At 47.3% G+C, this 27,924-nt stretch overlaps 1 protein-coding gene across 1 annotated transcript; it reads right to left on the reverse strand.

The window, feature by feature from the left end:
• Positions 1-27,663, reverse strand: LOC308676674 (Y+L amino acid transporter 2-like). Its single transcript, XM_081342661.1, has 10 exons — positions 27,623-27,663; positions 26,007-26,525; positions 14,306-14,431; positions 11,617-11,761; positions 7,981-8,104; positions 7,471-7,574; positions 6,245-6,341; positions 5,251-5,400; positions 2,166-2,349; positions 1-277 (listed from the first exon to the last, which is right to left on the reverse strand). Exons 2-10 carry the CDS (start codon positions 26,521-26,523, stop codon positions 201-203), a joined length of 1,524 nt encoding a protein of 507 aa, XP_081198787.1. The 5' UTR covers positions 26,524-26,525; positions 27,623-27,663; the 3' UTR covers positions 1-200.
• Positions 27,664-27,924: the final 261 nt, after the last annotated feature.

The following is a 27,924-nucleotide window of genomic DNA, read 5'->3' on the forward strand; positions in this document are numbered from 1 at the left end:
GAGCATTTACTGGGCTTGGCTCCCAAGGACAGGCCCACTCTGCCCCATAACAGCCACCGCGCGCACACGCACGCAAACACACACAAAAAATCCCTGTAGTAAGTACAATACTCCCGACGAAGAGGTATCAAATAATAAATTAGAAGGAGTCCATTGCAGGGGGACGACGGGAGAAGCCGGCCTCTCTCGGATGGTGGTCATCACTGAGACTTGATTTCGGGATCCATCTCGGTCAGGACAGACAGGGACACTAACTGGATAAGGCGGGTCAGGCGAGCTGGGAAGGAAAAAAAAGATCGGTCAGCATTAGGGGAAGCCTGGCAATGAAGAACGATTCAACTAAGAAAGAAATGGTCCCAGGAGGAAAGCCACTAAGGATTTCTAGCAGGAAGCTGGTTCTAACAAACGCCCTACTTTCCCGAAGTGATCCGTTATATGTACGTGATAACAGTATTCAAAACTTTGGGGCTGCCCCAAAGAAGAGGCAGTCAAGCTGTTCTCCGAAGCACCTGAAGGCAGGACAAGAAGCAACGGATGGAAACTAATGAAGGACAGAAGCAACCTGGAACCAAGGAGGAATTTTCTGACAGGGAAGACAGTTAACCAATGGAACAGCCTGCCTCCAGATGTTGTGAGTGCTCCAATGCTGGAGGCTTTTGAGGAGAGACTGGACAGCCACTTGCCTGGAATGGTATAGGGCCGTGGTGGCGAACCTATGACACACGTGCCACAGGTGGCACGCAGAGCCCTCTCTGTGGGCACGTGCGCTATCACCCCAGCTGGGTTTTATAAAACCTTTTCGCTTTTAGGCCTCCACCGCCATGTGCAAAAAAAGAAAAAAGGTTCAATCAATCAGTTGGTGGAGCAGTGGGCTAATGCCTCCTTAAGTAACACCAGCTGCCTGCAATTAGTGCAGGTTTGAGTCCCACCAGGCTCAAGGTTGACTCAGCCTTCCATCCTTCCGAGGTAGGTAAAATGAGGACCCAGATTGTTGGGGGCAATAAGCTGACTTTGTAATAATGCCGCTTGGGGGGGGGGGGGGGCGAAAGCCCTAATAAGCAGGCATATACATAGAATGAAGGCTATTGCTAAGCACATTGATTTGTGCTTCTTAGATTGTAAGCCGCCCTGAGTCTTCAGAGAAGGGCGGGATATAAATGGGATTAAAAAAAAAATTCAACTTCTCGCAGGTAAAAAAAAAAGATCTTGCAAAGTTGGAATAGTTTGATTGAACTTTTTAATACCACCCAGTCTGCCGTTACCCCTGCAGCCACGCCCACCCAATGGGCCACGCCTACTCGGCACCCAACATACATAAGTGGGTTTTGGGTTTCAGTTTGGGCACTCGGTCTCTAAAAGGATCGCCATCACTGGTCTAGGGTCTTCTGCTTGAGCTGGGGGTTGGACTAGAAGACCCCCAAGGTCCCTTTCCAACTCTTTGTTATTTTCAAATTAAGAGTCCAGGATACTGTCCTGAAGACTTTGGGGCTAAATTAAACAATTCCTCTTTATTAACTCCCCCCTCATTCTAAATTGGAAATCCCAAGTTGGAAGATTTTTCTATGGTGTTACTTATTTGGTGGAATTCTTCCACCTCCTGCAAAGGGAGATGTTCTTTGGAATATTTGGAAGTCTGGGAAAAGGGGCAAAAAAAATTTTTTTTTTGCTACCCAATCTGTTTATTCTCATTTTCCCAGCTTCTTCCCTTGGTTAGTCGTCGGGTCAGTTCTACACCAGTCCTCGACTTACAACAGTTTGTTTAATGGCCATTCGAAGTTACAACTTGCGACCCATTTTTTTCACGCAACCATTGCAGCATCCCCGTGGTCAACGTGATCGAAATTTGAACGCTTGACAACGGGCTGATATTTATGACGGTCGCAGCGCCCCGGGGGTGGTGTCACGTGATCCCCTTTTGTGACCACCTCACAAGCAAAAAACAACGAGGAAGCCAGATTCTCTTAACGACCGTGTTACTGCAGCGATTCGCTTTTTTCACAGCTGTGGCAAGAAAGGCCGTGTAAAATGGCAGGAAACTCCTCTTACCTCTGCCTCGCTTAGCAGCAGAAATTTTGGTCTTTATCTGTGGGCCTTAAGCGGAGAACTCTCTGTACCGGGGGCTCACTGAAGAGACACCTCAAAAATCCCAGCTCCGGTTCACTCACCCGTCACTCGCCGTAAGCAGCATGGTCTTTTCTGGTCTGGGACCCTCACCACCAGGAAGTAGACCGGAAGTCCAGAGGCCGCTATGGCAATGCCGATGGCCGAATTGATGGGGTCGGTATAGAGCGGTACAGCCACCAGGAAGATGGTGCACAGGCAAAAAATGATGGGGAAAACGATCGTCAACTAAAGGAAACGGAAGTAAGAATTGGTTGAGGTCTCACGAGCGACACCATCCATCACGCGACGCTCTCAAACCAAATTTCAGACTGGAGCACCAAGAACTTCTGGAGGCAAGGCGTTCCCCCGGTGAATTGTTCTCACTGTCGGGGAAATCCGCCCTTTTGTCTAATTTCAGAACGGCAACAACTCGCCACAGCCTACTCGCCGCGGCCAGTTCAGCACAACCAACTCGCCATATATAGGACCGCTTGCTGCGGGAGAAGTCAGCAATTCGATTTGGTGACTTAAAATAATTGAAACATAATTTTAATTTTTTGGCATTTGCATTTTGTTGCGCCCCCTGCTTTGGCATCCTTTTTTAATGATTCCGTTCCACTATTTCTTCAATATTAGTGTAGCTCTCGTCCCGCAGCGAGTTGCCTGCGGTGAGTTGGCTGCGCCAAGTTGGCCATGGAAAGTTGTCATAGACCACGGGTGTCAAACTGCCAGTCCGCAGGCCGGATGCATCACTGGGAAACCACACCCACCCCATTGCCAGCAATGGCGAAAAAGCTCCAATACGTTGCACGATGTCACGTGACATCGTGAGTTTGACATGTCTGTCGTAGACCCTTCTCCACCTTGAGCTGTTTATAAAAAATCATAATGGCGAGATAAATACAAATAAGATTCAAGTGATGTATTTGTCATCATTTTTTTTAAATGTCCTAATATTCTGAAATTAAGAAGCCTGGGTCTAGATCAGAGGTCCCCAAACTTTTGGGCACCAGGGACCAAATCCTTGGAGAGAGATTTTTCCACGGACCGGAGAGTGCGTCATTTTGTGTGCTGCCTGCATCTCATGGATGGGGCTTTGCTTGTTTTTGCGGACCGGTTTCTGGCATTCCACGGCCCGGTACTGGTCCATGGACCAGGCGTTGGGGACCGAGATCAGAGGTCTCCAACCTTTCTGGGTTGGTAGCCCAGTGGGAGGCGGAGTGGCAGGCACATGCACAAACATGAATGTCATACATGTGTGTGCGTGTACAAACAGGCTGCGAGCATGCTTGCCATTCAAATGGGGCTGCGAACATCCACACAAGGTAACAGCGGCGCCTGTGAGGCTTGTGGCGCCGATGCTGCCAGGCTCGTGGCGATAGTCCACCAATGTGAGGATCGCACCGGGGCCCGCAGTGATGCCGCCCCTGTACGAGGTTCGTGCCGTGGCCCATAGCAATGCTAACCCGGTGCGAGGCTCGTGCCGTGGCCCACCTGCCACTTGCGGCGCTGACGCCGCCTGCACAAGGTTTGTGGCAATGCTGCCACCTGCATGTGGCACACTGCTGCCCACCTGCCACTCACGGCACTGCCTCCCCACATGCAAGGTTCAGGTCAATGCCGCCGCCCAAGCGATACTAGCAATGCTACCACCGCCCACACAACACTTGTGGCAACGGTGGCATGAGGGGGAGTGAGCACGCGCACACATGTGTGCACTGCCCAGCTACTCACGCGTCCCATTGGACGAGAGGCTGTGGCCCGGTAGTGAGCCATAGCTCATAGGTTGGGCACCTCTAGTCTAGATTTCATAATCAATTTAAGGATTTACTGAATTTTACATTCTGTATAAAACTGAATGGATTTTATTTTTTTTAAACAGTTTTTTTTTCTTTAGGGAGATTCATCCAGGTCACAGTTGTCCCAAAGGCGCTTTTTTTTCCTCGAGGCTACTGGACTTTCTTGAAGTCGTTTCGCTTCCCATCCAAGAAGCTTCTTCGGCTCTGACTGGATGGTGGGGAAATGGAAGGATTTATACTCCTTGCAGGCAGCTGGTCATTTGCAATCTTTCAGAGAGTCGTTGAGGCCACCTGGATGCCACCTCTATGTCAAAAAGGAACAACCCTTTTTCAACAAAGGGGGATGGGATACGACACCATCTATCCCCAGTCTACCACACAGTCCTTTCAGCAGTTCCAAGAAGGCTCCACACCCATTTGCACCACTCAGGTGAATCTGAAGACAGAGATAAACCTCCAGGTGGCCTCAACGACCCTCTAAAAGAAGGCAAACGACCGTGTCTGCAAGGAGTATAAATCCTTCCATTCCCCACCATTCAGTCAGAGCTGAAGAAGCTCCTTGGATGAGAAGCTAAACGTCTTCAAAGAAAAACAAGAAAGTCTAGTTGCCTCGTGGAAAAAGCACCTTTGGGACAACCATGACTTGGAAAGTGGAAAATCTCCAAAGGCATCTTGTGCCAATTGCAGCTATAAATCAGGAACTACCTGGATACTGATAGTCCTGGACTTTAAAACCATTCATTTAGTGCAGGGGTGTGTGTCTTCAAAACTGGCCCTTTTATGACTTGTGGACTTCAACTCCCAGAATTCCCCAGCCAGGCACTGCCTGGCTGAGGAATTCTGGGAGTTGAAGTCCACAAGTCATAAAAGGGGCAAGTTTGAAGACCCCCTGATTTACTGACCGGAGTTACAACAGCGCTGAAAACAGTGACTTCTGACGAGTTTTCACATGGCTGTTGCCGCATCCCCATAGTCATGTGATCAAAATTTACGCTTGGCAACTGACATGTACTTTACGACGGTTGCAGCGTCCCGGAGTCACGTGATCCCCTTTCGCGACCTTCCCAGCCAGCTTCAGACCAAGCAAAAGTCATTGAGGGAAGCCAGGTTCGCTTAACGGCCGTGCGGTTCACTGAACAACTGCCACAATTCGCTTAACATCCGTGGCCCAAAAAAAAAAGTCACAAAGTGGGGCAAAATTTACTTACCGTCGGCAAATGCTCAATTGGGCTCGATTGTGTTGCTGAGTCGAGGGCAACCCTGTACAGTTGGCTTTGCCAGTTTAACGGTGAGCTGAGGCCACGGAGTTTTTAAACATTACACAACTAAGGCTAGCAGATCCCTCTACCTTGAGTGGACGTTCTCTAGATGGTTCCTTCCAGCGAAGGTACAGTTGCCCCGCGATGGACAGGCCCACAAAGAACCAGTAGCTGAAGCTGTAGTAGTTGATGAGTTGAAAGATGTCTTCCACGCAAAGATACACCAAAGCCATGGCTCCCTGCAACAAACAGACATGACACCGGGATGAAGCCGCGTTCATCACCGTTAGCCAAATGACGTTTCGGTTTTCCAGCAACTTCCCGTCCACCCACGTGTCTCCCAAAAAACAACAACCAATCCAAGGAGCAGAGTTCAAGACAACCAGCTCTGCCTACATCTGTCCCAAGGCACCGCAGAGACCTCCATGACGGGGGACTCGGATCGTTTGGTATCCCTCTCGCTTCCTGGAGCTGAATTTGTGGTTTCTCACATAGCTGCCTGCTGACAGCTCACACCTACTCTTCCCGCCCGATGCAGGAATTGGGTGGGGTGGGACGGAGGGGTGGAGTGGGGCAGGGCAGGAGCGGTTTTGGGGCACTCGCTCTCTAAAAGGTTGGCCATCACTGTCCAAGGATCATCCCTCCCATTGCCAATCGCACGCTGCCCCTGCTGCGCCATTGCTTCTGCCTGCCACCCGCTTGGCTGGGGGCTATTTGTCCTGTGCAGCCAAAGGCCCGGGCCAAACGGGGCCTGGGTGGGAGGGCCAGGGACCCACCAGCCTTGGAGAATGGCCGGAGGAGGGCCAGTGGAGGAGAAAAGCAAGCTGTAAATCGGCTGAGATGGGTGGCTGGGGGCGAAAGGGGCGCGGCAAAGAGCCAGCGCCTAAGCATCCCATTCCGTAGCTGGAGTCCATCAGATGCCAAGTTCAACAGGTAGGGAAAGACGATTGCTCCTTGTATCGGGCAAATCACTCAAGATCGCTAGAGAAAAGGGACGGGGGAATTTAAGGCCGATTCCTTTCTCTCCGTCCCGCCAAGCGGATCCCTGCACTCATTCGCTTCACACGATACCCGTGGGCGTACGTTAAAAAGCAAGGCTGGCACAGGGGTGAACCGTTCGACGTGGATCATGCAGATGGCGTCTGGCAGGTGTCCCTCCCGGGAGCCCACGAAAAACAATCTGTGGAGAAAGAGCGAGTAAGCCTCTTACGTGGCCCGCCGGCCGATTCAGAAGGCAAAGATGCACGACTCCTAAAAGATACGGAGAAGGGTTGCAGGGATTGGGTAGGTCTAGTCTAATGAAAAGAAGCGCCAGGGAGGACATGGTGGCAGCGTTTCAATATCTAAGGGGCTGTCAGAAAGAAGAGGGCGGGGTGTCAGCCTCATCTCCAAAATACCCGAAGGGAGGACAAGAAGCAACGGATGGAAGTTAATCAAGGAGAGAAGCGACCCAGAACTAAAGAGAAATTTCCTGACAATTAGAACAATTAATCAGTGGAACTGCTTGCCTTCAGAAGTTGTGGATGCTCCAACACTGGAAGTTTTTAAGAAGAGTTTGGACAACTATTTGAAATGGTGTAGAGTCTAGAGCAAGGGGTTGGACTAGAAGACCTCCAAGGTCCCTTCCAACTCTTTATTATTCTGTTATTCCTTAGGTCTGGAGGCTAAATTGTAGTATGAATAGCTAAGGGATCTCGATATGCTTAGTCTAATAAGGAGAAGACTTAGGGGAGACCTGATAGACATCTTCTAATACAGGTGTCTTCAAACTTGGCCCTTTCATGAATTGTGGACTTCATCTCCCAGAATTCCTCAACCGGGCACGCCAGCTGAGGGATTCTGGGAGTTGAAGTCCACAAGTCATGAAAGGGCCAAGTTTGAAGACCGCTGCTTGTGGACTTCAACTCCCAGAATTCCTCAGCCAGGCACGCCAGCTGAGGGATTCTGGGAGTTGAAGTCCACAAGTCATGAAAGGGCCAAGTTTGAAGACCGCTGCTTGTGGACTTCAACTCCCAGAATTCCTCAGCCAGGCACGCCAGCTGAGGGATTCTGGGAGTTGAAGTCCACAAGTCATGAAAGGGCCACGTTTGAAGACCCCTGTTCTAATACTTGAAGGGTATCACAGGGAAGAGGGCACCGACTGGTTCGTCATAGCACCTGAGGGCAGGATAAGAAGCAACGGGTGGAAACGCATCGGAATAGTGAACATTTTTGATTTTCAGAGGATTATTCCCCTGCAAAGCAGAAGTTTAAACATGAATTTGGGAAGCTTCTTGAGCAGTGAAGAGAACATACGTCTAATGGCGTACCTGGAAGCAGCTAGAATAGAAGCATTAAGGCCTCCGAAGCAGGATAGAGCCACAGCAAGGGGGATGGTCCAACTCATCACTCCAAAAACTTGATCACCAAAAGTCTAAAAAAAGAGAGAGAGAGAGAGTCTTCGATAAGCTGCTGGCGCTGACTTTATGCGAGAGCAGGAGTGGACCATTATGGCAAGTTTATGATCGGTGGACTTCAATTCCCAGAATTCCTGGCTGGCTGGGGAATTCTGGGAGTCGAAGTCCAGAGGACCTAAAGTCGCCCAGGTTGAACCATCCTGGCCGGTATGGCTGGCTGGGGAATTCTGGGAGTCGCAGTCCAGAGGACTTAAAGTTGCCCAGGTTGAACCATCCTGGCCGGTATGGCTGGCTGGGGAATTCTGGGAGTCGCAGTCCAGAGGACTTAAAGTCGCCCAGGTTGAACCATCCTGCTCTAAGGGCCAGTCAGCTGCTGGATTCCACTAATGTGCCTGAGGAATGGGAAGGGCTGAGCTCACTAACCACAGCCACCGCATCGCTCGAAAGGATCTCCGTCTTGCTCAGGACCGTGTAGTAGGCCACGTTGGTCATGATGTAGATCACCGTGACGATCGGCATGGAGATGCCGATGGAGAGGGGAAGGTTCCTGCAGAGGAGCAGAAAGAGAACATTGTCACGTTCGGGCTCTCTGCTCTGGCTATTCCGCATACTCTGTGATTTGGCTAACACCCGTTTCAGAGCAGCCCAGGCTAGGAGAGGCAGCTTGAGAAACCAAATGTATTTATTTGATTTGACTTTTCTTTTGGTTTATTTCTATAAACAACTCAAGCCGGTGGAAAATATCGAATGCTCCTTCTTCCTCCATCTTCCCCCACGATAACAACAACCCTGTGAGGTGGGTTGGGCTGAGGGAGAATGATTGGCCCAAAGACACACCCCACACACACCCCAAGCTGGCTTTCATGCCCAAGGTGGGACTAGAATTCCCCGTCACCTGGTGATTGTTTTAAAGTCGCCCAGCTGGCTTTCATGGCTAACGTCTCCTGGTTTCTAGGCCAGCACCTTAACTACTACACCAAACCAGCTTTGGCTAAATTTCTTGGCTAAGCTCTCCCGTTCCCTTCACTTCTAGCGGCAATGAGTTCTCCTGGCTTTCCTTTCATTTCATAAAAGGACGGGGAGAAACTCCCAACACCGGGGTTGAGAATTCGTTTTTTCCTTCAATTTAAAAGAAAAAAAATCCCAGCTCAGTGGGAAAATCTGGTGCTTCCTTCCATTTCATCATCAAACTTTCTAGTCTTGCAAGAGACCTCATTGGGGGTGAAAGACTGCTTTTGGGGGGGGTGGAATTGCAGGATTTCTCCCTGCTTTTGCTTTCTCTGGGAAATCCATCTTAGCAGAACTTTTCAGACTTCAAAGCCTTCCGCCAACTTGTTAAGAGCCAGGCTGCAATGCCTACCTTTGCCCAATAGGTGGCGCCTGCTCTCCACCTCATTCCATCCAAATAAACCCTCCCAGGAATTTCAATTAAGGAAAGAACAAAGCTTGGGTACTTCATAGAATCAGAGGGCTGGAAGGGACCTCAGAGGTCTTCTAGTCTAACCCCCTGCCTAAGGGGCAGTCTCTTTACCCAGGGCACTTTAGAGAATCCAAGATAGATAGATAGATAGATAGATAGATAGATAGATAGATAGATAGATAGATAGATAGATAGATAGATAGATAGATAGATAGATAGATAGATAGATAGATAGATAGATAGATAGATAGATGATATATAGATGATAGATAGATGATAGATAGATAGATAGATGATAGATAGATGATAGATAGATAGATAGATAGATAGATAGATAGATAGATAGATAGATAGATAGACAAACAGACAGACAGATAGATAGACAGACTGACTGACTGACAGAGACAGACAGACAGATAGACAGACAGACAGACAGACAGACAGACAGATAGATAGATAGATAGACAGATGATAGATAGATAGATAGATAGATACATAGATAGATAGATAGATAAATGATAGACAGACAGACAGACTGACAGACAGACAGACAGATAGACAGACAACAATCGCAGCCGAGCTACAATACAGATAGTCCTTCTATTACCGCCACAACTGAGCCCAAAACTTCAGGCTGTTAGGTGAGACAGTTGTTAAGGGAGTTTTGCCCCATTTGAGACCTTGTTTGCCACCGTTGTTAAGGAAATCCGTGCAGATGTTCAGTTAGCAACACGGTTATTAAGTGAATCTGACTTCCCCAGTGACTTTACTTATTGTCAGAAGGTCTCAAAAAGGGGATCGCCTCAGCCCCCGGATGCTGCAACCGTCAATAATAACAATAACAATAACAACAATGGAAGGGACCTTGGAGGTCATCTAGTCCAACCCCCTGCTCAGGCAGGAAACCCTACACCATTTCAGACAAATGGCTGTCCAGTCTCTTCTTAAAAACCTCCAGTGTTGGAGCATCCACCGCTTCTGGTGGCAAGCTGTTCCACTGGCTAATTGTCTTCACTGTGAGAAAATTCCTCCTCAGTTCCAGGTTGCTTCTCTCCTTGACTAGTTTCCATCTGTTGCTTCTTGTCCTGCCTTCGGGTGCTTTGGAGAATAGCTTGGCTCCCTCTTCTTTGGGGCAGCCCCTGAGATATTGGGACACTGCTATCCTGTCCCACCTCGTCTTTCTCTTCATTAAATTAGACATCCCCAATTCCTGCAACCGTTCCTTATATGTTTTAGCCTCCAGTCCCCCGATGATCTTTGTTGCTGTTCTCTGCACTCTTTCTAGAGTCTCCACATCTTTTTTACATCGTGGGGATCCAGACCTGGATGCAGTGTTCCGAGTATATGAGCCATTTGCCAAGCATCCAAATTTTGATCCTGAGACGAGCGGTGGAGGGATGCTGCAACAGTCATTCGTGTGAAAAAGTCGTCAGTTGCTTTTCCCAGTGCCGTCGTAACTTTGAACGGTCACCAAACGATTAAGCCGAGGCTTACCTGTAGTTTTAACAGAGGAGAGCGCTCGTGTTTCTCAACTTGGGCGACTTTGAGATAGTTGGACGTCAAGTCCCCTGCTTCAATTTCAACTTCAGTTCACGCCAATTCAAAATTCAGTCCCCGTGCTGGCTGGGGAATTCTGGGAGTTGAAGTCCACCTCCCTCAAAGTCACCCAGGTTGAGAAACACCTGGGTCTAGGCCAAAAACAAAAAAAAAAACAAATTGGGGGGGAAAAATTGGAACGTTGATCTTATATACGTTGACGGCAGCAAGGCTACCCCGTGCACAAAAATGGAAGGACGGTTCGCTCCCCGCCGTCGACGAAAGGCTACAGAAGCTGATGGAGTTGGCAGAGAGGGCTAAAGTGACAAGTGTTGATTTAAAAAAAAAAAGAATATAAGTACTTTGGTTTCTACATGGAGACCTCTTCAGGACTTTGGGGTTGGGGAAAAAACAACAACGAAGCTTGGATTTTGGGTTTTACTGATTAGATTGATTTGTTGCTACAGAAAGGGCTACTTTTAGACTATGGTGGAAAAGTAAAAAGTTGAGGCTAGATGTTAATGCTTTATTCTACTGCAACAGAGAAAGTGGGAAGTTACGGTAATATCTTTTTTTTTCCTTTTTTCCCCCTCTCCCCCTCACTTTCCTTTCCCTTTCCCTTCCCTATTGTGCTATTTGCTTTGTATTTTGTATTTTACTCTATAATGTAATAAAATGGAGAGAGAGAGAGAGAGAGAGAGAGAGAGAGAGAGAGAGAGAGAGAAACAAGGGGCTAGACCATGTGAATTCCAGCAGCCAAGAAAGAGAAGGATCCTTCAGCCGAACAAGGATTCCTGCCAGCTTAATCTCCAGCGAGGAATTTATGGACTGAAGACAAAGTCTGAAGAACAAGGAAGGGCCAGTTAATCAAGGTTCAACAACCTCCTCCTCCGATTTGCCCCTTCGGGAGGTCAGCATAAAATCCTAAAGTCCTTCCAGGGAAACAGGGGTGGGGAAGCAACATTGCCCTTATCCTCCTGGACGTGGAATGGGAACACGCCAAGCCCAGTGATCTCAACAAACCGGGAAGGATCCCACGTTTTCTTTTTTCTTTTTTTCCCCCTCCGAAAACGTTTTCCCTCCAGCCATTTGGCAAGGCTGACCTTTCGGGGTTCTTGATTTCCTCCGTGACAAAATTAAGGGTGTCCCATCCCGAGTAGGAGAAGAGCGCGGAGTAGAGAGCCAGGGCGATGTTGCCCACGTCCCACGCCGATCCCTCGAAAGCGTCGGCCAAATTCTCCGAATGTCCTGCAGGAGGAAAAACAAAAAAAAAAGGTTTTGCCCAAAATGCACAGCACACGGGTAATCCTGGGCTTCTGGACCGCCGACGGAGCCCAAAGTTTCCGTCGCCAAGCAAGACACTTGTTCGAGTGAGTTTTGCCCCCGTTTTGCGACTTTTCCTGCCGCCGTTGTTAAGTCGATCCGCCGTTAGGTCTCCAGTTGGTAGCGTGGGTTTTTAAGCGAATCGGGCTTTTTCCCCACCCCCACCCCCGTCGACTTTGCTTGTCGGGGGGGTCACAAAAAGGGGGGAATCGCAGGACGCTGTGACGTTGCGACCGTCACAAAAACGGATCCGTTGCTAATTGTCTGAATTTTGATCCGGGGATGCTGCAACGTTCATAAATGTGAAAGATGGTCGTAAGTGCCTTTGTCGCTTTGAAGGGTCCCTAAATGAACTGTTGTAAGTCGAGGACTACCTGTTAGAATAATAGGATTGGAAGGGACCGTGGAGGTTTTCTAGTCCAACTCTCTGCCCGTGACAGGAGATCCTATATCAGGGCTTTTCAACTGGTGGTACGTGTACCGCTGGTGGTACTTTAGCACCTGGCAGGTGGTACGCCAACCCTAGGCAAGTGTAGTGGCTGAAGGAATGAGTTAAAGAGGTGCCACACAGACCTGGAGGAGATCAGCTGGAGCTGCAGGGTGCCCCAGGATCTGCGCGTGCAGCTGCATGCTGATTAGAGCTTCCAGTGCACCCAGAAGAGAAAAGGAGGAAGAGGAGGCAGAGAGAGGAAAAGCTATAAAAGGAGCAGGTTTTGTGGGAGAGGGAGAGAAAAGAAAAATACATGGAGAAAGAGAGAAAAGAGAAGAGGCTTTTGTTAGCAAAGCAGTGAGAGAGAGAGAGAGAGAGAGAGAGGCCTTTGCGTGCAAAGAGTGAGTGAAAGAGCGAGAGGCTTTTGCAAGCAAAGGGAGAGAGAGAGAGAGAGAGAGAGAGAGAGAGCGGCTTTTGCAAGCAAAGTGTGCGTGAGTGAGAGCGAGAGCGAGGGGCTTTGGGGAGCAAAGTGAGTGAATGAGAGAGAGAGTGGCCTTTGCAAGCAAAGTGTGCATGAGTGAGAGCGAGAGGGAGGGGCTTTTGGGAGCAAAGTGAGTGAATGAGAAAGAGAGAGAGTGGCCTTTGCGAGCAAAGTGTGAGTGAGTGAGTGAGTGAGACAGCGAGAGAGTGAGGGCCTTTTGCGAGCCAAGGGTGAGAGAAAAAGAGAAAAGTGAGGGGGGGGAGGGAAAAAAGAAAAGGCGTTGACTTCTGACCTCCTCGGTTGCAGTAGAAAGAAGCATTAACACTCAACACCAACTTTTTACTTTTCCATAATATTATAAACTAGCCATTTCTATCACGACAAATGAATCTAACCAGTAAAGCCCAAAAATCCCCCCCCCTTTTTTTTTTAGTCATTAAGTTTTTGACACCTTGCTGAACACTGGTGGTCCTCGAATGTCATGTCCTAAAAGTGGTATGATCTTCGAGAAGGTTGAAAAGCTCTGTCTTATATCATCCTGGACAAATGGCTGTCCAGTCTCTTCTTCAAAGGCTCCAGCGATGGAGCGCCCACAACTTCTGGTGGCAAGGCGTTCCACTGGTTACTATGTCTCACCGTTGAGAGCTTTCTCTTTAGTTCTAAGGTTAGATCAGCACCAGGATCAGCGCCCGGCTCCAGCTGGAGCAGTTGTCAGAAGGGAGGGGGATAAGCAGAGAGGAGGAAGAAGAGGAAGAGCTGGAGGGTGGCCGTGGGGTCCTTGGTGCCCTCTGAGCTTGCTTGTTTTCTTGAGGACGTTTCATGACCCAACTAGGGGACGTCACCAGTGCAAGAATGGAGGGGGATAAGCAGGGAGGAGGAGGAGGAGGAGGAGGAGGAGGAGGAGGAGGAGGAGGAGGACTGTGGGGTCCTTGGTGCTCTCTGAGCTTGGTTGTTTTCTTGCAGACGTTTCATGACCCAACTAGGGGACGTCATCAGTGCAAGAATGGAGGGGGATAAGTGAGGAGGAGGAGGAGGAGGAGGAGGACTGTGGGGTCCTTTGTGCTCTCTGAGCTTGCTTGTTTTCTTGCGGACATTTCATGACCCAACTAGGGGACATCATCAGTGCAAGAATGGAGGGGGATAAGCAGGGAGGAGGAGGAGGAGGAGGAGGAGGAGGACTGTGGGGTCCTTGGTGGTCTCTGAGCTTGGTTGCTTTCTTGCAGACGTTTCGTGACTCAGCTAGGTAACATCATCAGTGTTAGGGAGGTTTATGAGGGAGGAGTGGGGGAGGGCAACGACTGTGGGGTCCTTGGTGCTCTTTGAGCTTGCTTGTTTTCTTGCAGACGTTTCACGACCCTAACTAGGTAACATCATCAGTGCTAACAAGCAAGCTCAGAGAACACCAAGGACCCCTCACCAGTAGGAAACTTGGTTTCAACTCAGTTTGAATCTGACCCCTGACAGGGACTCAAATTTGATCAATTGGGGTGGAAGTACCCCAGCTTCCCGGACCCAGGGGGTATGAGAATTAAAAAGCCCGCAGCCAGTGTTTCAGTACCTTGTCCAATGCGGACGATGCCTGCAATGATCACAACAATGAGGGCTAGCACCTTGGCATAGGTGGACAGGTCCTGGACTCGGGTTCCCCACTTCACGTAGGCACAGTTCACAAAAGTCAGGAAGCCTGAAATCAAGAGAAGTGGGGGGGGTCACGAGTCATAGAAGAGCCAAGATTGCCTACCATGAAATGGCAGCAGTTGCTTGCAAGCCTAAGAGCCTGCAAGAGTCTGTTTTTCCCCAAAGCAGCTCTTGAATCTGAAACCGTGATGTCTTTGCTTTGCTCAAAAATCAAAAATGGATGGAAGCTACTGGGGATGCAAAGGTGGGGGGGGCTTCATCCTGGCCAGAGAGTCCCCGGAGATATATATATATATATATATGTTTTCTGAGGTTTTTGCGGGTGTTTGTATGTAGATCTTTGGTCATTCGAGTTTTTTCCCCACGTAGAATTGAAGGTATAAGAGCAACGTTTCGACGAAATCTCATCCGTCATCCTCATATAAAAGGTAAAGGTAAAGTCGTTTCCAACTCTAGGGGCCGGTGCTCGTCTCCATTTCAAAGCCGAAGAGCCAGCACTTGTCCGAGGACGTCTCCGTGGTCATGTGGCCGGCATGACTAGACGCCAAAGGCACACGGAACGCTGTTACCTTCCCACCGTAGTGGTCCCTATTTTTCTACTTGCATTTTTACGTGCTTTCGAACTGCTAGGTTGGCAGAAGCTGGGACAAGCAACAGGCGCTCACTCTGTTACGCGGCACTCGGGATTTGACTATATATATATATATGTTGGGATTAATAATAAATTAATAATAATAAATAAATAAATAAATAAATAAATAAATAAAATGTTTGTTAAGCATTCAGAATACACTTGCTTAGTCCCAGACATGGGACAAATCTTATTTTCTGTTTCAGCCTATCCCAAGGCCATCTACAGGCAGTAGCCACAGCAGTGGCAGCTCTTCGTGGCTGGTAGACAGTCTCCCTTTATTCTTTGTTAGCAAGCCAAAATTTTTTTTACATATATATATATATATATATATATTTCATGCTTTAGGTACAGGGGATTCCTTACATGAAACAAGCACAGTAAGGGGAGGGGGGGAAGGAGTTGTGGTGGAGCCTTGGTTGTTGTTGTGTATGAGTCATCATCTAGGAATTATTTTTCAGTTTGGTTCCTAGTGCCAAGGCCAGATCTCTTTGTTCTGGAAAGGTATAAAAGGTGGAAGACATCTTTGCTGGTTGTTGCCTTCATCTCTCTACCGGCCACGAAGAGAGATGTGGCCACTCACCTCTGTGTTGATCAAAAATAAAAGTTGTTTGCTTGCCGAAACCTCGGCTCAGGAATTTCTATTGGCTCTTTTAAATTCCTGAGTAATGCTGGGGCAATTGTGAGGCTAAGTGTAAAACCTTACAACTTTGAGTTATGAAGCAATCCCACAGCAAAGACAGGGAGCTGAATTGTTAACCAGCTAACTGGGAGGGCTGGATGGACTGGGAGAGATAACGGGGTAGGTCGGGGTGATAAGACACAAAGTCCTAGATAAGAGATTTATTTATTTATTTATTTCTCAAGCATGCAGCACTTATCCACCCTGGGGCTTTCTCCATGCCTGGGGAGTACAAATCCCATCACTCGCAGCCAACCACCAAGCCAATCTCGCAGGGCTGCTGGGAAAAGCTTCCAAGAGGTCGGGGAGAAAAGATTGCAGCATTTTTCTCCCCTGTTCTCGGAACTAGGGTAGAAATCAGCCCTGGAGTTTTGGAATTAATCGAAAGGGGGGGGCGAGGTTTCACCCCTACACGTTGTGGCCCGCAGGCAGTCCTCGAACGTTACGGCCACGGTTGCTAAGCGAGACAGACGCTCAGCAACTTTTGTCCCACGCGACGGGCTTTCTTGCCACCATTGTTACGTGAATCGGAGGTCGCAAAAGGGGATTCCGTGTCACACACACACACACACACACACACACAGACACACACACCCTGGGACGTTGCAACCGTCATAAAGATGAGCCAGTTGCCAAGCGTCCGGATTTTGATCACATGATCGTGGGGAATGTTGCAACGGTCGTTAGCTGTGAAAAAGGGTGATAGGTCACATTTTTTCAGTGCCGTTCTAACTTCGTACAGTCACTAAATGAATTGTTGTAAGTCAAGGACTGCCTGTATTGGGGAGAGAACCTCCTTTTTTTCCTCATCTATTCAAGCCGCTAGGAATAGAATAGAATAGAATAGAATAATATTAAGAATAGAATAGAATAGAATAGAATAGAATAGAATAGAATAGAATAGAATAGAATAGAATAGAATAGAATAGAATAGAATAGAATAGAATAGAATAATATTAATAGGATAGGATAGGATAGGCTAGGATAGGATTATGGGATGGAATAGAATAGAATAGAACAGAATTTGGAAGAGCCGGACAGCTGGCTGGCAAGTCAGTTTCCAGCATTTTAATCATTACTCTTCTCTGCAAGAGAAGTTATTCGAGCTTGCCGGCCTGGACTGAGTGGATTGGGGTTTTAAATTTCATAATTTAATTTATTTAATAAATAATTTATTATTTTTTTTTGGGGGGGGGGCTAAATTTAATTTCATCTGTTTTTAACTTTTGTATGTATGTCATCTTTTAATTGCCCTGTACACCACCCTGAGTCCCTCGGGAGAAGGGCGGTATATAAATCTAATAAATAAATAAATAACTAAATAAATAAACAAACAGCCCCTTCCCCCAAATACCCAACACCTGGATGCAAAGAACTCTCCAGATGTTGACTGCTGCCTCTGCTCCTTTTCCCAACCTGTGCCCAGCTCCCTGAATCCCACCCCACCCCCGAGACACCAGCTGCCAGACAGCCGTGGCCAGTAAAGCCGCCGAGAAGTTAAATCCAGGTGGAAGGCGCTAGATAGAATGATCCTCCTGGATTCCACCCAAAGTTCAAAGAGGAGGCAAGGAAGCTGACTTGTTTATCCAGCTCTTCTTGCTTTTTTATGTTCTGCGCCTCTAACCTTGATCTTTATCCCAAGGAACAGGTTGTTGTGCCTGGGGAAGGCTGTGGGAGAGCTGGCTTGGCTCCAAAGGGCCAATCCCATCCCATCACCAAGACATAACCAGGACAAGGAAGAGACCGGCGTTGAGCAAATGGCCACCCTCCAGGCGGCGTTTCAAGTTCAAAACACGACTTTCCAGCTGCAGAAGGTGGGATTCGGGATGCCTTCTGATCAAGCCTTTTTCTTTTCATAAACAAGGCAATAAATTCCACTTCGCTATTATAGATCCTTGGAACAGGCCTGAATCTGAGCGAGCCCAACGGCACCACCTGTTCTCCAGCGGGAGCTGGCACAGGTAGTTCTGCCAGGTTTTCTAACAATGCCTTTCTCTCTGGTGCCAAACTCCCGTGCTTCGGTTCGAAGGGAACAGTGGTCAGCTGGGAGCTGGAGTGTGGGGTCCTTGGTGCTCGCTGAGCTGGGAGTGGGGTTTGGGAGGAGGAGGAGGAGGAGGACTGTGGGGTCCTTGGTGCTCTCTGAGCTTGGTGATTTTCTTGCAGACATTTCATGACCCAACTAGGTAGCATCATCAGTGCTAGAAGGGAGTGGGGATTGCGGGGAAGAGGAGGAGGAGGAGAAGGAGGAGGAGGAGGAGGAGGAGGAGGAGGAGGAGGAGGAGGAGGACTGTGGGGTCCTTGGTGCTCTATGAGCTTGTTCGTTTTCTTGCAGACATTTCATGACCCAACTAGGTAGCATCATCAGTGCTAGAAAGGAGTGGAGTTTAGAAAGAGGAGGAGGAGGAGGAGGAGGAGGAGGAGGAGGAGGAGGAGGAGGAGGAGGAACGTGTGCTTCTTGGTGCTCTCTGATCTTTGTGATTTTCTTGCAGACGTCACATCAGCAGTGCTAGAAGGGAATGGGGATTTGCTCTCTGTTTATGTACCATATATGTATGTATGTGTATGTGTGTGTACACACACACACACACACACACACACACACACACACACACGTAAATTATTCAAATTGCTAATAAAGAATTAGGGAGGCTGATATGGCCATTTCGAACTTATTTTGTTCTCATCAGTCAGTCATACCCTTTATCTGAGATTCGAACCTGGGCTAATTATATATTAGGCAGTTGTTTTAACCCCTAGGCCACAGGCTCTTTCTCTCTTTATTAGCTAGGAAGCAAGGGAGCCATCAAGAAACTCCCACCCACGCTGACAAGGCAAGCCCTGGGTCTCTAAACGGGGCGCAAAGCCCGCTCCCTTCCAGCACCGATGATGTGACCTAGATGGCTAATGAAACGTCTGCAAGAAAAAGAAGGAACTCCAAGAGAGCACCAAGGCTCTCCCCCCCCCCTTACACAAGACCCAGCCTTGTACTCCAACCTCGCTGAGGGTTGTGCGGGGGGGGGGGAGGGAGTTGTGAGCAGAGGGCTTCGGCCTTCGTCTTCAGCTTGGACCGAAGAACTAAGAGCGGGCCAGCTTGAGGTTTGCCCTGCGTTAAATTCCTAGACGGGCCTCATCCAGGGTCCTGAGTGACATGGCTCCAGAGGTCAGCATGGAGGAGACGTTCAAAACATGAGCTCAGGGTTGTCTCAGGTGAAGCCGGGTGGGGGGGGGGGAGGTGGGGAGAAAAAAAGATCTTTGGCTCCATCTTGGCAGCTTCCAAAGAGAGCCTCCTGAGCTCGGCCTCCAGTTTGGTATCTCTGATAAAGGGATCGGTCTGCTTTTCAGAGCCGGGTCAGGGACGTGGGTTGCTTTAGAAGAGATGGAGAGATGTTTGCTGGCTGGCCTCCACTCTGGCCTTCGCCCCGCACACACTTTCCTGCCGCCCCAGCCCCAGCTCTGAGCATCCTTCCTTTTCAATCAATCAATCAGTCAATCAATCAATCAGAATAGAGCTGAAAGGGACCTTGGGGGGGGGTCTTCTAGTCTAACCCTCTGCTGGAGGAAGAGAAGAGAAGAGAAGAGAAGAGAAGAGAAGAGAAGAGAAGAGAAGAGAAGAGAAGAGAAGAGAAGAGAAGAGAAGAGAAGAGAAGAGAAGAGAAGAGAAGAGAAGAGAAGAGAAGAGAAGGAGAAGAGAAAGAGAAGAGAAGAGAAGAATAATAGAAATAAGGAAGAGAAAAGAGAAGAGAAGAGAAGAGAAGAGAAGAGAAGAGAAGAGAAGAGAAGTACAGAATAATAGAAATAAGGAATAGAATAGAATAGAATAATAGAATAGAATAGAATAGAATAGAATAGAATAGAAAATATAGAATAGAATAGAATAGAATAGAATAGAATAGAATAGAATAGAAGAATAGAATAGAATAGAAAATATGGAATAGAATAGAATAGAATAGAATAGAATAGAATAGAATAGAATAGAATAGAATAGAATAGAATAGAATAGAATAGAATAGAATAGAATAGAATAGAAAATATGGAATAGAATAGAATAGAATAGAATAGAATAGAATAGAATAGAATAGAATAGAATAGAATAGAATAGAATAGAATAGAATAGAATAGAATAGAATAGAATAGAATAGAATATATGGAATAGAATAGAATAGAATAGAATAGAATAGAATAGAATAGAATAGAATAGAATAGAATAGAATAGAATAGAATAGAAAATATGGAATAGAATAGAATAGAATAGAATAGAATAGAATAGAATAGAATAGAATAGAATAGAATAGAATAGAATAGAAAATATGGAATAAAATAATAGAATAGAATAGAATAGAATAGAATAGAATAGAATAGAATAGAATAGAATAGAATAGAATAGAATAGAATAGAATAGAATAGAATAGGAATGGAGAATGGAGAATGGAGAATGGAATGGAACGGAGTGAACAGAACAGAACAGAATAGAATAGAATAGAAAATATGGAATGGAATGGAATGGAATGGAATGGAATGGAATAGAATAGAATAGAATAGAATAGAATAGAATAGAATAGAATAGAATAGAATAGAATAGAAAATAAGGAATGCAATAGAATAGAATTATAGAATACAAAAAGAATAGAATAGAATAGAAATAAGGAATGAATAGAATTTCTTTCTTTCTTTCTTTCTTTCTTTCTTTCTTTCTTTCTTTCTTTCTTTCTTTCTTTCTTTCTTTCTTTCTTTGGGTTGCGTTACTTTAGAAGAGACAAGATCCTTCAGCCCCACGGGCAGTTCGCTGCCCTCCCAGCCCCCATCTCCCAGCATCCACCCTTCCCCTTCCTCCCACCCTGAGAAGGTTTTTTTTTCCTGCCTAACCCCCCCCCCCACACACACACAGACAGACACCCACACAGGCCCAGGCTGCCGTTTCCCCCCCCTCCCCGGCACATCTCTGTGTTGCAACCGAGTGGGGTTTTTTTCAGACGGGCCTGACGCTGCACTTCTCGTGGGCTGCTTGAGACAGAAGCGCTTGCCGAGTCAGCAAGGCTGCTTTGGCCATCAGCTGAAGTCGCCGGCTTCCCAGAAAACAAAACCCAGAATTAACCGCTGGTTAAAGAGGGGAAGAGGAGCACAAGCAGCAGAAAAGAGCTGGAAAGTCACCAGACCTTGAGTCATGATGCCCTAAATGCCTTATTAGCAAAAAAAAAAAACTCTGGAGGAGATTAGGACTAACAAACTTAACCCAAAAGACGTACACTTTCGGGATCCTTCAGATTCCCTGAACACGGAGAGCGAGTCTATTTTTCTCTCTCTCTCTGTGAAGACTCAGATTCAGAATAGCGCTGGAAGGGACATTGGAGGTGGAATGGAATGGAATGGAATGGAATGGAATGGAATGGAATGGAATGGAATGGAATAGAATAGAATAGAATAGAATAGAATAGAATAGAATAGAATAGAATAGAATAGAATAGAATAGAATAGAATAGAATAGAATAGAACAGTAAAATATGGAATAGGCTAGACTAGACTAGAATAGAATAGACTATTGGATAGAGTAGAGTAGAGTAGAGTAGAGTAGAGTAGAGTAGAGTAGAGTAGAATAGAATAGAATAGAATAGAATAGAATAATGAAATAAGGAATAGAATAGAATAGAATAATGAAATAAGGAATAGAATAGAATAGAAAAGAATAGAATAGAATAGAATAGAATAGAATAGAATAGAATAGAATAGAATAGAATAGAATAGGAATAGAATAGAATAGAATAGAATAGAATAGAATAGAATAGAATAGAATAGAATAGAATAGAATAGAATAGAATAGAATAGAATAGAATAATGAAATAAGGAATAGAATGTTGTTGTTGTTAGTTGCGAAGTCGTGTCCGACCCATCGCGACCCTATGGACAATGTTCCTCCAGGCTTTCCTGTCCTCTACCATCTTCTGGAGTCCATTTAAGCTCACGCCTACCGCTTCAGTGACTCCATCCAGCCACCTCATTCTCTGTCGTCCCCTTCTTCTATTGCCCTCGATCTTTCCCAGCATTAGGCTCTTCTCCAGTGAGTCCTTCCTTCTCATTAGGTGGCCAAAGTATTTGAGTTTTAGCTTCAGGATCTGGCCTTCTAAAGAGCAGTCAGGGTTGATCTCCTCTAGGACTGACCGGTTTGATCGCCTTGCAGTCCAAGGGACTCGCAGGAGTCTTCTCCAGCACCAGAGTTCAAAGGCCTCAATTCTTTTGCGCTCAGCCTTTCTTATGGTCCAACTTTCACTGCCATACATTGCAACTGGGAAGACCATAGCCTTGACTATATGCACTTTTGTTGACAGGGTGATGTCTCTGCTTTTTAGTGTGCTGTCTAGATTTGCCATGGCTTTCCTCCCGAGGAGCAAGCGTCTTTTAATTTCTTGACTACAGTCCCCATCTGCAGTGATCTTGGAGCCCAGGAAAATAAAATCTGTCACTACCTCCATTTCTTCCCCATCTATTTGCCAGGAATTGAGAGGGCCGGATGCCATGATCTTGGTTTTCTTAATGTTTAGTTTCAACCCATGTTTTGCACTCTCCTTCTTCACTCGCAACAAGAGGCTCTTTAGTTCCTCTTCACTTTCTGCCATTAGAGTGGTATCATCTGCATATCTTAGGTTGTTGATATTTCTTCCAGCAATCTTAATTCCAACTTTTGACTCCTCTAGCCCTGCCTTTCTCATGATGTGCTCTGCATATAAGTTAAATAGGCAAGGCGACAGTATACAGCCTTGCCGGACACCTTTCCCAATTTGGAACCAATCAGTGGTTCCGTGTCCAGTTCTCACTGTTGCTTCTTGGCCCGCATATAGGTTTCTCAAGAGACAAATAAGATGTTCTGGTACTCCCATCTCTTTAAGAACTTGCCACAGTTTGTTATGATCCACACAGAATAGAATAGAATAGAATAGAATAGAATAGAATAGAATAGAATAGAATAGAATAGAATAGAATAGAATAGAATAGAATAGAATAGTGAAATAAGGAATAGAATAGAATAGAATAGAATAGAATAGAATAGAATAGAATAGAATAGAATAGAATAGAATAGAATAATGAAATAAGGAATAGAATAGAATAGAATAATGAAATAAGGAATAGAATAGAATAGAATAGAATAGAATAGAATAGAATAGAATAGAATAGAATAGAATAGAATAGAATAGAATAGAATAGAATAGAATAATGAAATAAGGAATAGAATAGAATAGAATAGAATAGAATAGAATAGAATAGAATAGAATAGAATAGAATAGAATAGAAGAGAAGAGAAGAGAAGAGAAGAGAAGAGAAGAGAAGATGGAAGGGACCTTGGAGGTCTTCTAGTCAAGCCCTCTGCTCAAGTAGGAGAACCTATGCCATCTCAGACAAGTGGCTGTCCAGTCTCTTCTTAAAACTCTCCAGTGATGGAGCGCTCATGATTTCCGGTGGCAAGATGTTCCTCTAGTTAATTGTCCTCTCTCAAATACTGGAACACTGCTGTCATGTCACCCCTATTTCTTCTTTTCTTTAGACTAGCCAAAGTCAAGTTCTGCAGCCCTTCTTCATACGTTTTAAAAGTCTCCAGGCCTTGGATCATCTTAGTTGCTCTTCTCTTGATTTTTTTTTCCCAAACTCTCGACACCTTTTTTGTGATATGGTGACCAAAATTGGCTGCAGCATTCCAGGTGTGGCCTCGCTAGGGTTTTATACAGCGGTACCAATACCTTGCGTGATCTTGATTCTATGCCTCTGTTTATACAACCCAGGATTGTTATTAGCTTTTTTTTTTGGCTGCTGGCTCAGGTTTTAAGTGATCATCCACTAGGTCCTTCTCACAGTTGCTGTTTTTGAGCCAGGTTTCGCCTAACCTGAACCTGCACCTTTGGTTGTTGTTGTTTTTCCCCCCACCAAGGTGTAAAACCTTAGGAGAGATCCTCACCAGGAGAGACAATGTGTCATCTTCTCCTGATCAACCTCCAAGCCACATGCAGAGACATCCAAGCTGGGATTAAGCCTCTTGGAAGAGGTCACCCATTGAAAGATTAAGCTCCAGGTAAGCTTGTACAGACAAGTCTGCCCGCGGTATGCCTCCGGCTGCGTTTTTTTTTCCTGCCAGAATGAGGGTGGAGCGGAGCGTCAGGAGCTCTGGATCCTGCGGGGAGAGCCGTGGCACCGGAAAATGAGCCCCAGAAGTGGAGCAAAAGAGAAGAAAAAAAGTCGTGCTCCTCTCCCGTTCAGCCAGAGCAACAAAGAGAGTTAGGGGACCGGAGGTTCAAACCTATACAGAACGGTTGCAGGAATCGGGTAGTAGTTTAAGGAAAAGAAGGATTGGGGTGACATGATTGCTGTGTTCCAATATTTGAGGGGCTGCCACAAAGAAGGGGGGGGTGTTTTCCACCTATTCTCCAAAGCTTGATGAGAAGCGATGGAGGGAAACTCATCAGAATCAGAATAAATAAAGAGTTGGAAGGGACCTTGTAGGTCATCTAGTCCAACACACACACCCCCGCACAAGCAGGAAACCCTACACCATTTTTGGCAGGTGGCAGTCCAGTCTCTTCTTGAAAGCTTCCGGTGACGGAGCTCCCACAACATCTGGAGGCAACTTCTGTTCCATTGGTTGGTTGTTCTCACTGTCAGACAACTTCTCCTTATTTCTGGGTTGAATCTCTCCTTGATCTGTTTCCGTCTTTTATTCCTTGTCCGGACCTTGGGGTGCTTTGGAAAATAGGTTGAACACCACCACCTCGCTCCTCTCTGTGGCAGCCCCTCAAATATTGGAAGACGGCTATCGTGTCTCCCCTGGTCCTTCTTTTCACTAGACTAGCCATGCCCAGTTCCAGCAACCGTTCTTCGTATGCTTTAGCCTCCAGCCCCCACCAAGACCCTTGGTGGAGCAGTGGGCTAATGCCTCCTTAAGTAACACCAGCTGCCTGCAATTAGTGGAGGTTCGAGTCCCACCAGGCTCAAGGTTGACTCAGCCTTCCATCCTTCCGAGGTAGGTAAAATTGGGGGCAATAAGCTGACTTTGTAATAATGCCGCTTGGGAAGGGGCGAAAGCCCTAATAAGCAGGCATATACATAGAATGAAGGCTATTGCTAAGCACATTGATTTGTGCTTAGATTGTAAGCCGCCCTGAGTCTTCGGAGAAGGGCGGGATATAAATGGGATTAAAATAAAATAAAAATAAAAATGGTCTTTGTTGCTCTTCTCTGCACTCTGCAAGTCTGAACATCTTTTTTTTATAGTGTGGAGACCAAAACCGGCTGCGCTATTCTAGCTTGTGGCCTTACTAAGGCTTTACAGAGCGGTGATCTTGATTGAATCCCTCGGTTCATGCAACTTAGGATTGCCTTGGCTCGGGAGGAATTTCCTGACCGTGAGAACCGTTCAATCAGCGGAGCCTCCAGAAGTTGTGAAGGCTCCAACACTGGACGTTTTTTTTTAGGAAGAGATGGGGCAACCAGTGGTCTGAAATGGTGTAGGTTAGGGTTTCCTGCCTGAGCAGAGGGCTGGACTAGAAGGCCTCTAAGGTCCCTTCCAACTCTGTGATTCTCTCATTCAGAAATCCAAGCGGTCACAGGGGGGTTTTTTTGGTTGTGTTTTTTTTTTTTGAGCTTGAAACTTTCAAAGGAGGAACCCTATCAGACCGAACTGTCCCCGAATCCGGGAGTAATCAAAGAAAGGCGCAAACATGCCTTATCGCGGGATGCCTGACTCATAGGCCAACCAGGAGAATGGGATCCCGATAAGGGGGGCAAATAAAAACAGGCCCTCTCTGAGAATAACCTTCATATTGTAAAGAGGCGAGATAACTACGGTTTTATCCCGGCTGCCACCCCCACCCCACCCCCAAAATGCAGGAAAAGCGGGGGGGGAGGGAAACAGCGTTAAGATGCAACTCCGGGAAGCTCCAGTTGCAAACAGAAGCCAGTGTGGGCAAAGGTGGCATCTGAACAGCTTTCAGGATTCGACCACGTCTCAACTGAGGGAGTTGTTGCGGAGAATGAGAAGGAAGGTCAGGGCGAGATAAGAGCAGAGAAAGAGATTAGATACCCGGAGCAGCGATCTGCCCTTCGCCCGGGCTTGAATCAAGCTTTGGCAGAAGAGCTTTAGATTCTACCCAAAAGGCCCGCCGAGCAAAGGAACGGTCGGGGTCCCCACGCTTGGGAAGCTCAGAAACCTTTTCAAAACGGTTTCCCCTCCCAGATCAGGGCCGGAGAAGTCCACTTCGAGGAGAGCGCCGTGTCCTGGCCGCGACCTCAACCGACCCCCTCGCGCCGAAGCCCTTCCCCGACGGTACTCACAGACGCAGACGGCAGCCAACAGACGGCCGGCCAGGTAGGGCGCCTCGCAGGAGGAGAAAAAGGGTTGCACCAGGTAGTTGGCGAACGTGATGGCGATGACGGCTTGGCTGGTGGGCTCGATGATGAGCAGAGAGGTCCACAGGCGGATGAAGGCCGGCAGCGGCCCAAAGGCTTCCAGGATGTAGGCGTAGCTGGCCCCCGATTTTTTGATGGTGGTGCCCAGCTCAGCGTAGCAGAGGGCCCCGAACACAGAGAAAAGGCCCCCCAGGGCCCAGATGACGAGGGACAGTCCGTACGATGCGCTGTAGGCCAGCACCCCCTTGGGTGAAACGAAGATGCCCGAACCGATCATGTTGCCCACAATCAAGCAGACGCCGTTGAGCAGCGAGATTTCCTTCTTCAACTGCATAGCCTCCTCGGAGGATGAGCTGGACACCGGCAGCTTCCCATTAGCAGTGGTCTTAGCCGGGGTTTCATCTTGAGTGGCCGCCACCACATACTGGCCGGACCTGGTCATGGCTGGGCAAGAGAGAAAATAACTCAGTTAGCGCCATGGCTGGAAGGGACACCACCACCACCCCTGCATCCCAAAAGGTGGGTTGGGGTTTTTTTTCCCCTCCTTGGGAAGCGAGTCAGACAATGTCTCGTTAGCTTCCCCAACCTGGAGCCCTTCAGAATCGGAATAGAAGCTGCAAGGGACCTTGGAGGTCTTCTAGTCCAACCCCCCCTGCTCAAGCCAGAGATGCTATACCATTTCAGGTAAGTGACTGTCCAGTCTCTTCTTAAAAGCCTCCAGGGATGAAGCACCCGCAACGTCAAATGTGCTCCCGTTTAGCCCTTACTTAATAAGGCGAGGATCCATCCCGGACCCAATTTGAGGGACGTGGTATCCAAACAAGCTTTGCCGATCTAAACTCAGCTTGGCTTGTCTCTACGGAAGCGAAGTGCACCAAGCCTGGATGCAGAGTCTGTTTTGGTACACTGCAGCGCACCTAAAGGTGGTTTACTAACTAAATCGCAGTTGGCCGGTTCACACAGGCTAAGCTAAGCCCGGATCCAAATAAACCATAATCTGACTGAGTACAGTGAAAAGCTAGTCTCTTGTCTAACCAGGGGAGCGACGACTGGGAAGGCTGAAAGACATATTTCTTTGCTTCCCGCGGACCTGGCTTTTTTTTCTTTCTTTTTCTTTTTTGCTAGATCCAGGGAAGAAAGCTCTAAATTAAATTGATTTATTTTTTAAAAAAATCCAATCCAATCCAATCCAATCTGGAAGAATAAAATCAAATGGGCAGGCGCAAGACGGGTCCAGCATTCAGGTGGCTGGCGGATTCTCTACATGACAGAAATGCTACAGAAAGTCACATTTGGATATCCTAAAATAATAATAATAATAATAAGCTTTGAGTGAAAGGGACAGGACTCTCGCAAGTGGAATCCAAGCAACGATAAGAAGGCAAAACGTGGGTTACTTGTTTTCCTCAGGGCAAATGTCCCAGCCATGGTTGGAAACCAGGATTCTAATCCCTTCCAGCAGGGGATGGGGGGGGGGGGCGGAAAGGGACCAGGATGAAGAAGAAGCTGCTGCCCTAAGGGATGGATCGAGTAGGACTCACCAGATCTGGCCTTAGCTCTCCCCTGTCGGAACTGCCTGCCTGTCCCCGGACCGGCTTAAGAATAAAAGAATTGAAAGCTGTCAGGACAGCACTTTTAACTTGAGGAACTAAGCAGGGTGGCTGGGGGAGGAGTGAGGAGGGGGGGGTGAGCCATGGAGTCCAAGGTCCGTCTGGTGCCAGGTGGGGGCAGGGACAGCCTACCTCATCCTTTGGGAGATAAAGGACTGCCAGTTCCTGCAATATTTTTTTTTTCTCGCAATCATGCCCAAGAAGAGTAGCAGAGATTTCCTGAGGAGAGCTTA

Source organism: Vipera berus, assembly GCF_964194415.1.
Source record: "Vipera berus genome assembly, chromosome: W".
Classification (NCBI taxonomy): domain Eukaryota; kingdom Metazoa; phylum Chordata; class Lepidosauria; order Squamata; family Viperidae; genus Vipera; species Vipera berus.

Coding starts and splice junctions, on each gene's coding strand:
- LOC308676674 (XM_081342661.1), bottom strand. CDS start 26,523: ATGACCAGGTCCGGCCAGTATGTGGTGGCGGCCACTCAAGATGAAACC. Junction 6,342..7,470: donor TCTATTCTAGCTGCTTCCAG/GTACGCCATTAG, acceptor CTTTCTCCACAG/ATTGTTTTTCGTGGGCTCCC. Junction 2,350..5,250: donor CTAGAGAACGTCCACTCAAG/GTAGAGGGATCT, acceptor CGTTTCCTTTAG/TTGACGATCGTTTTCCCCAT.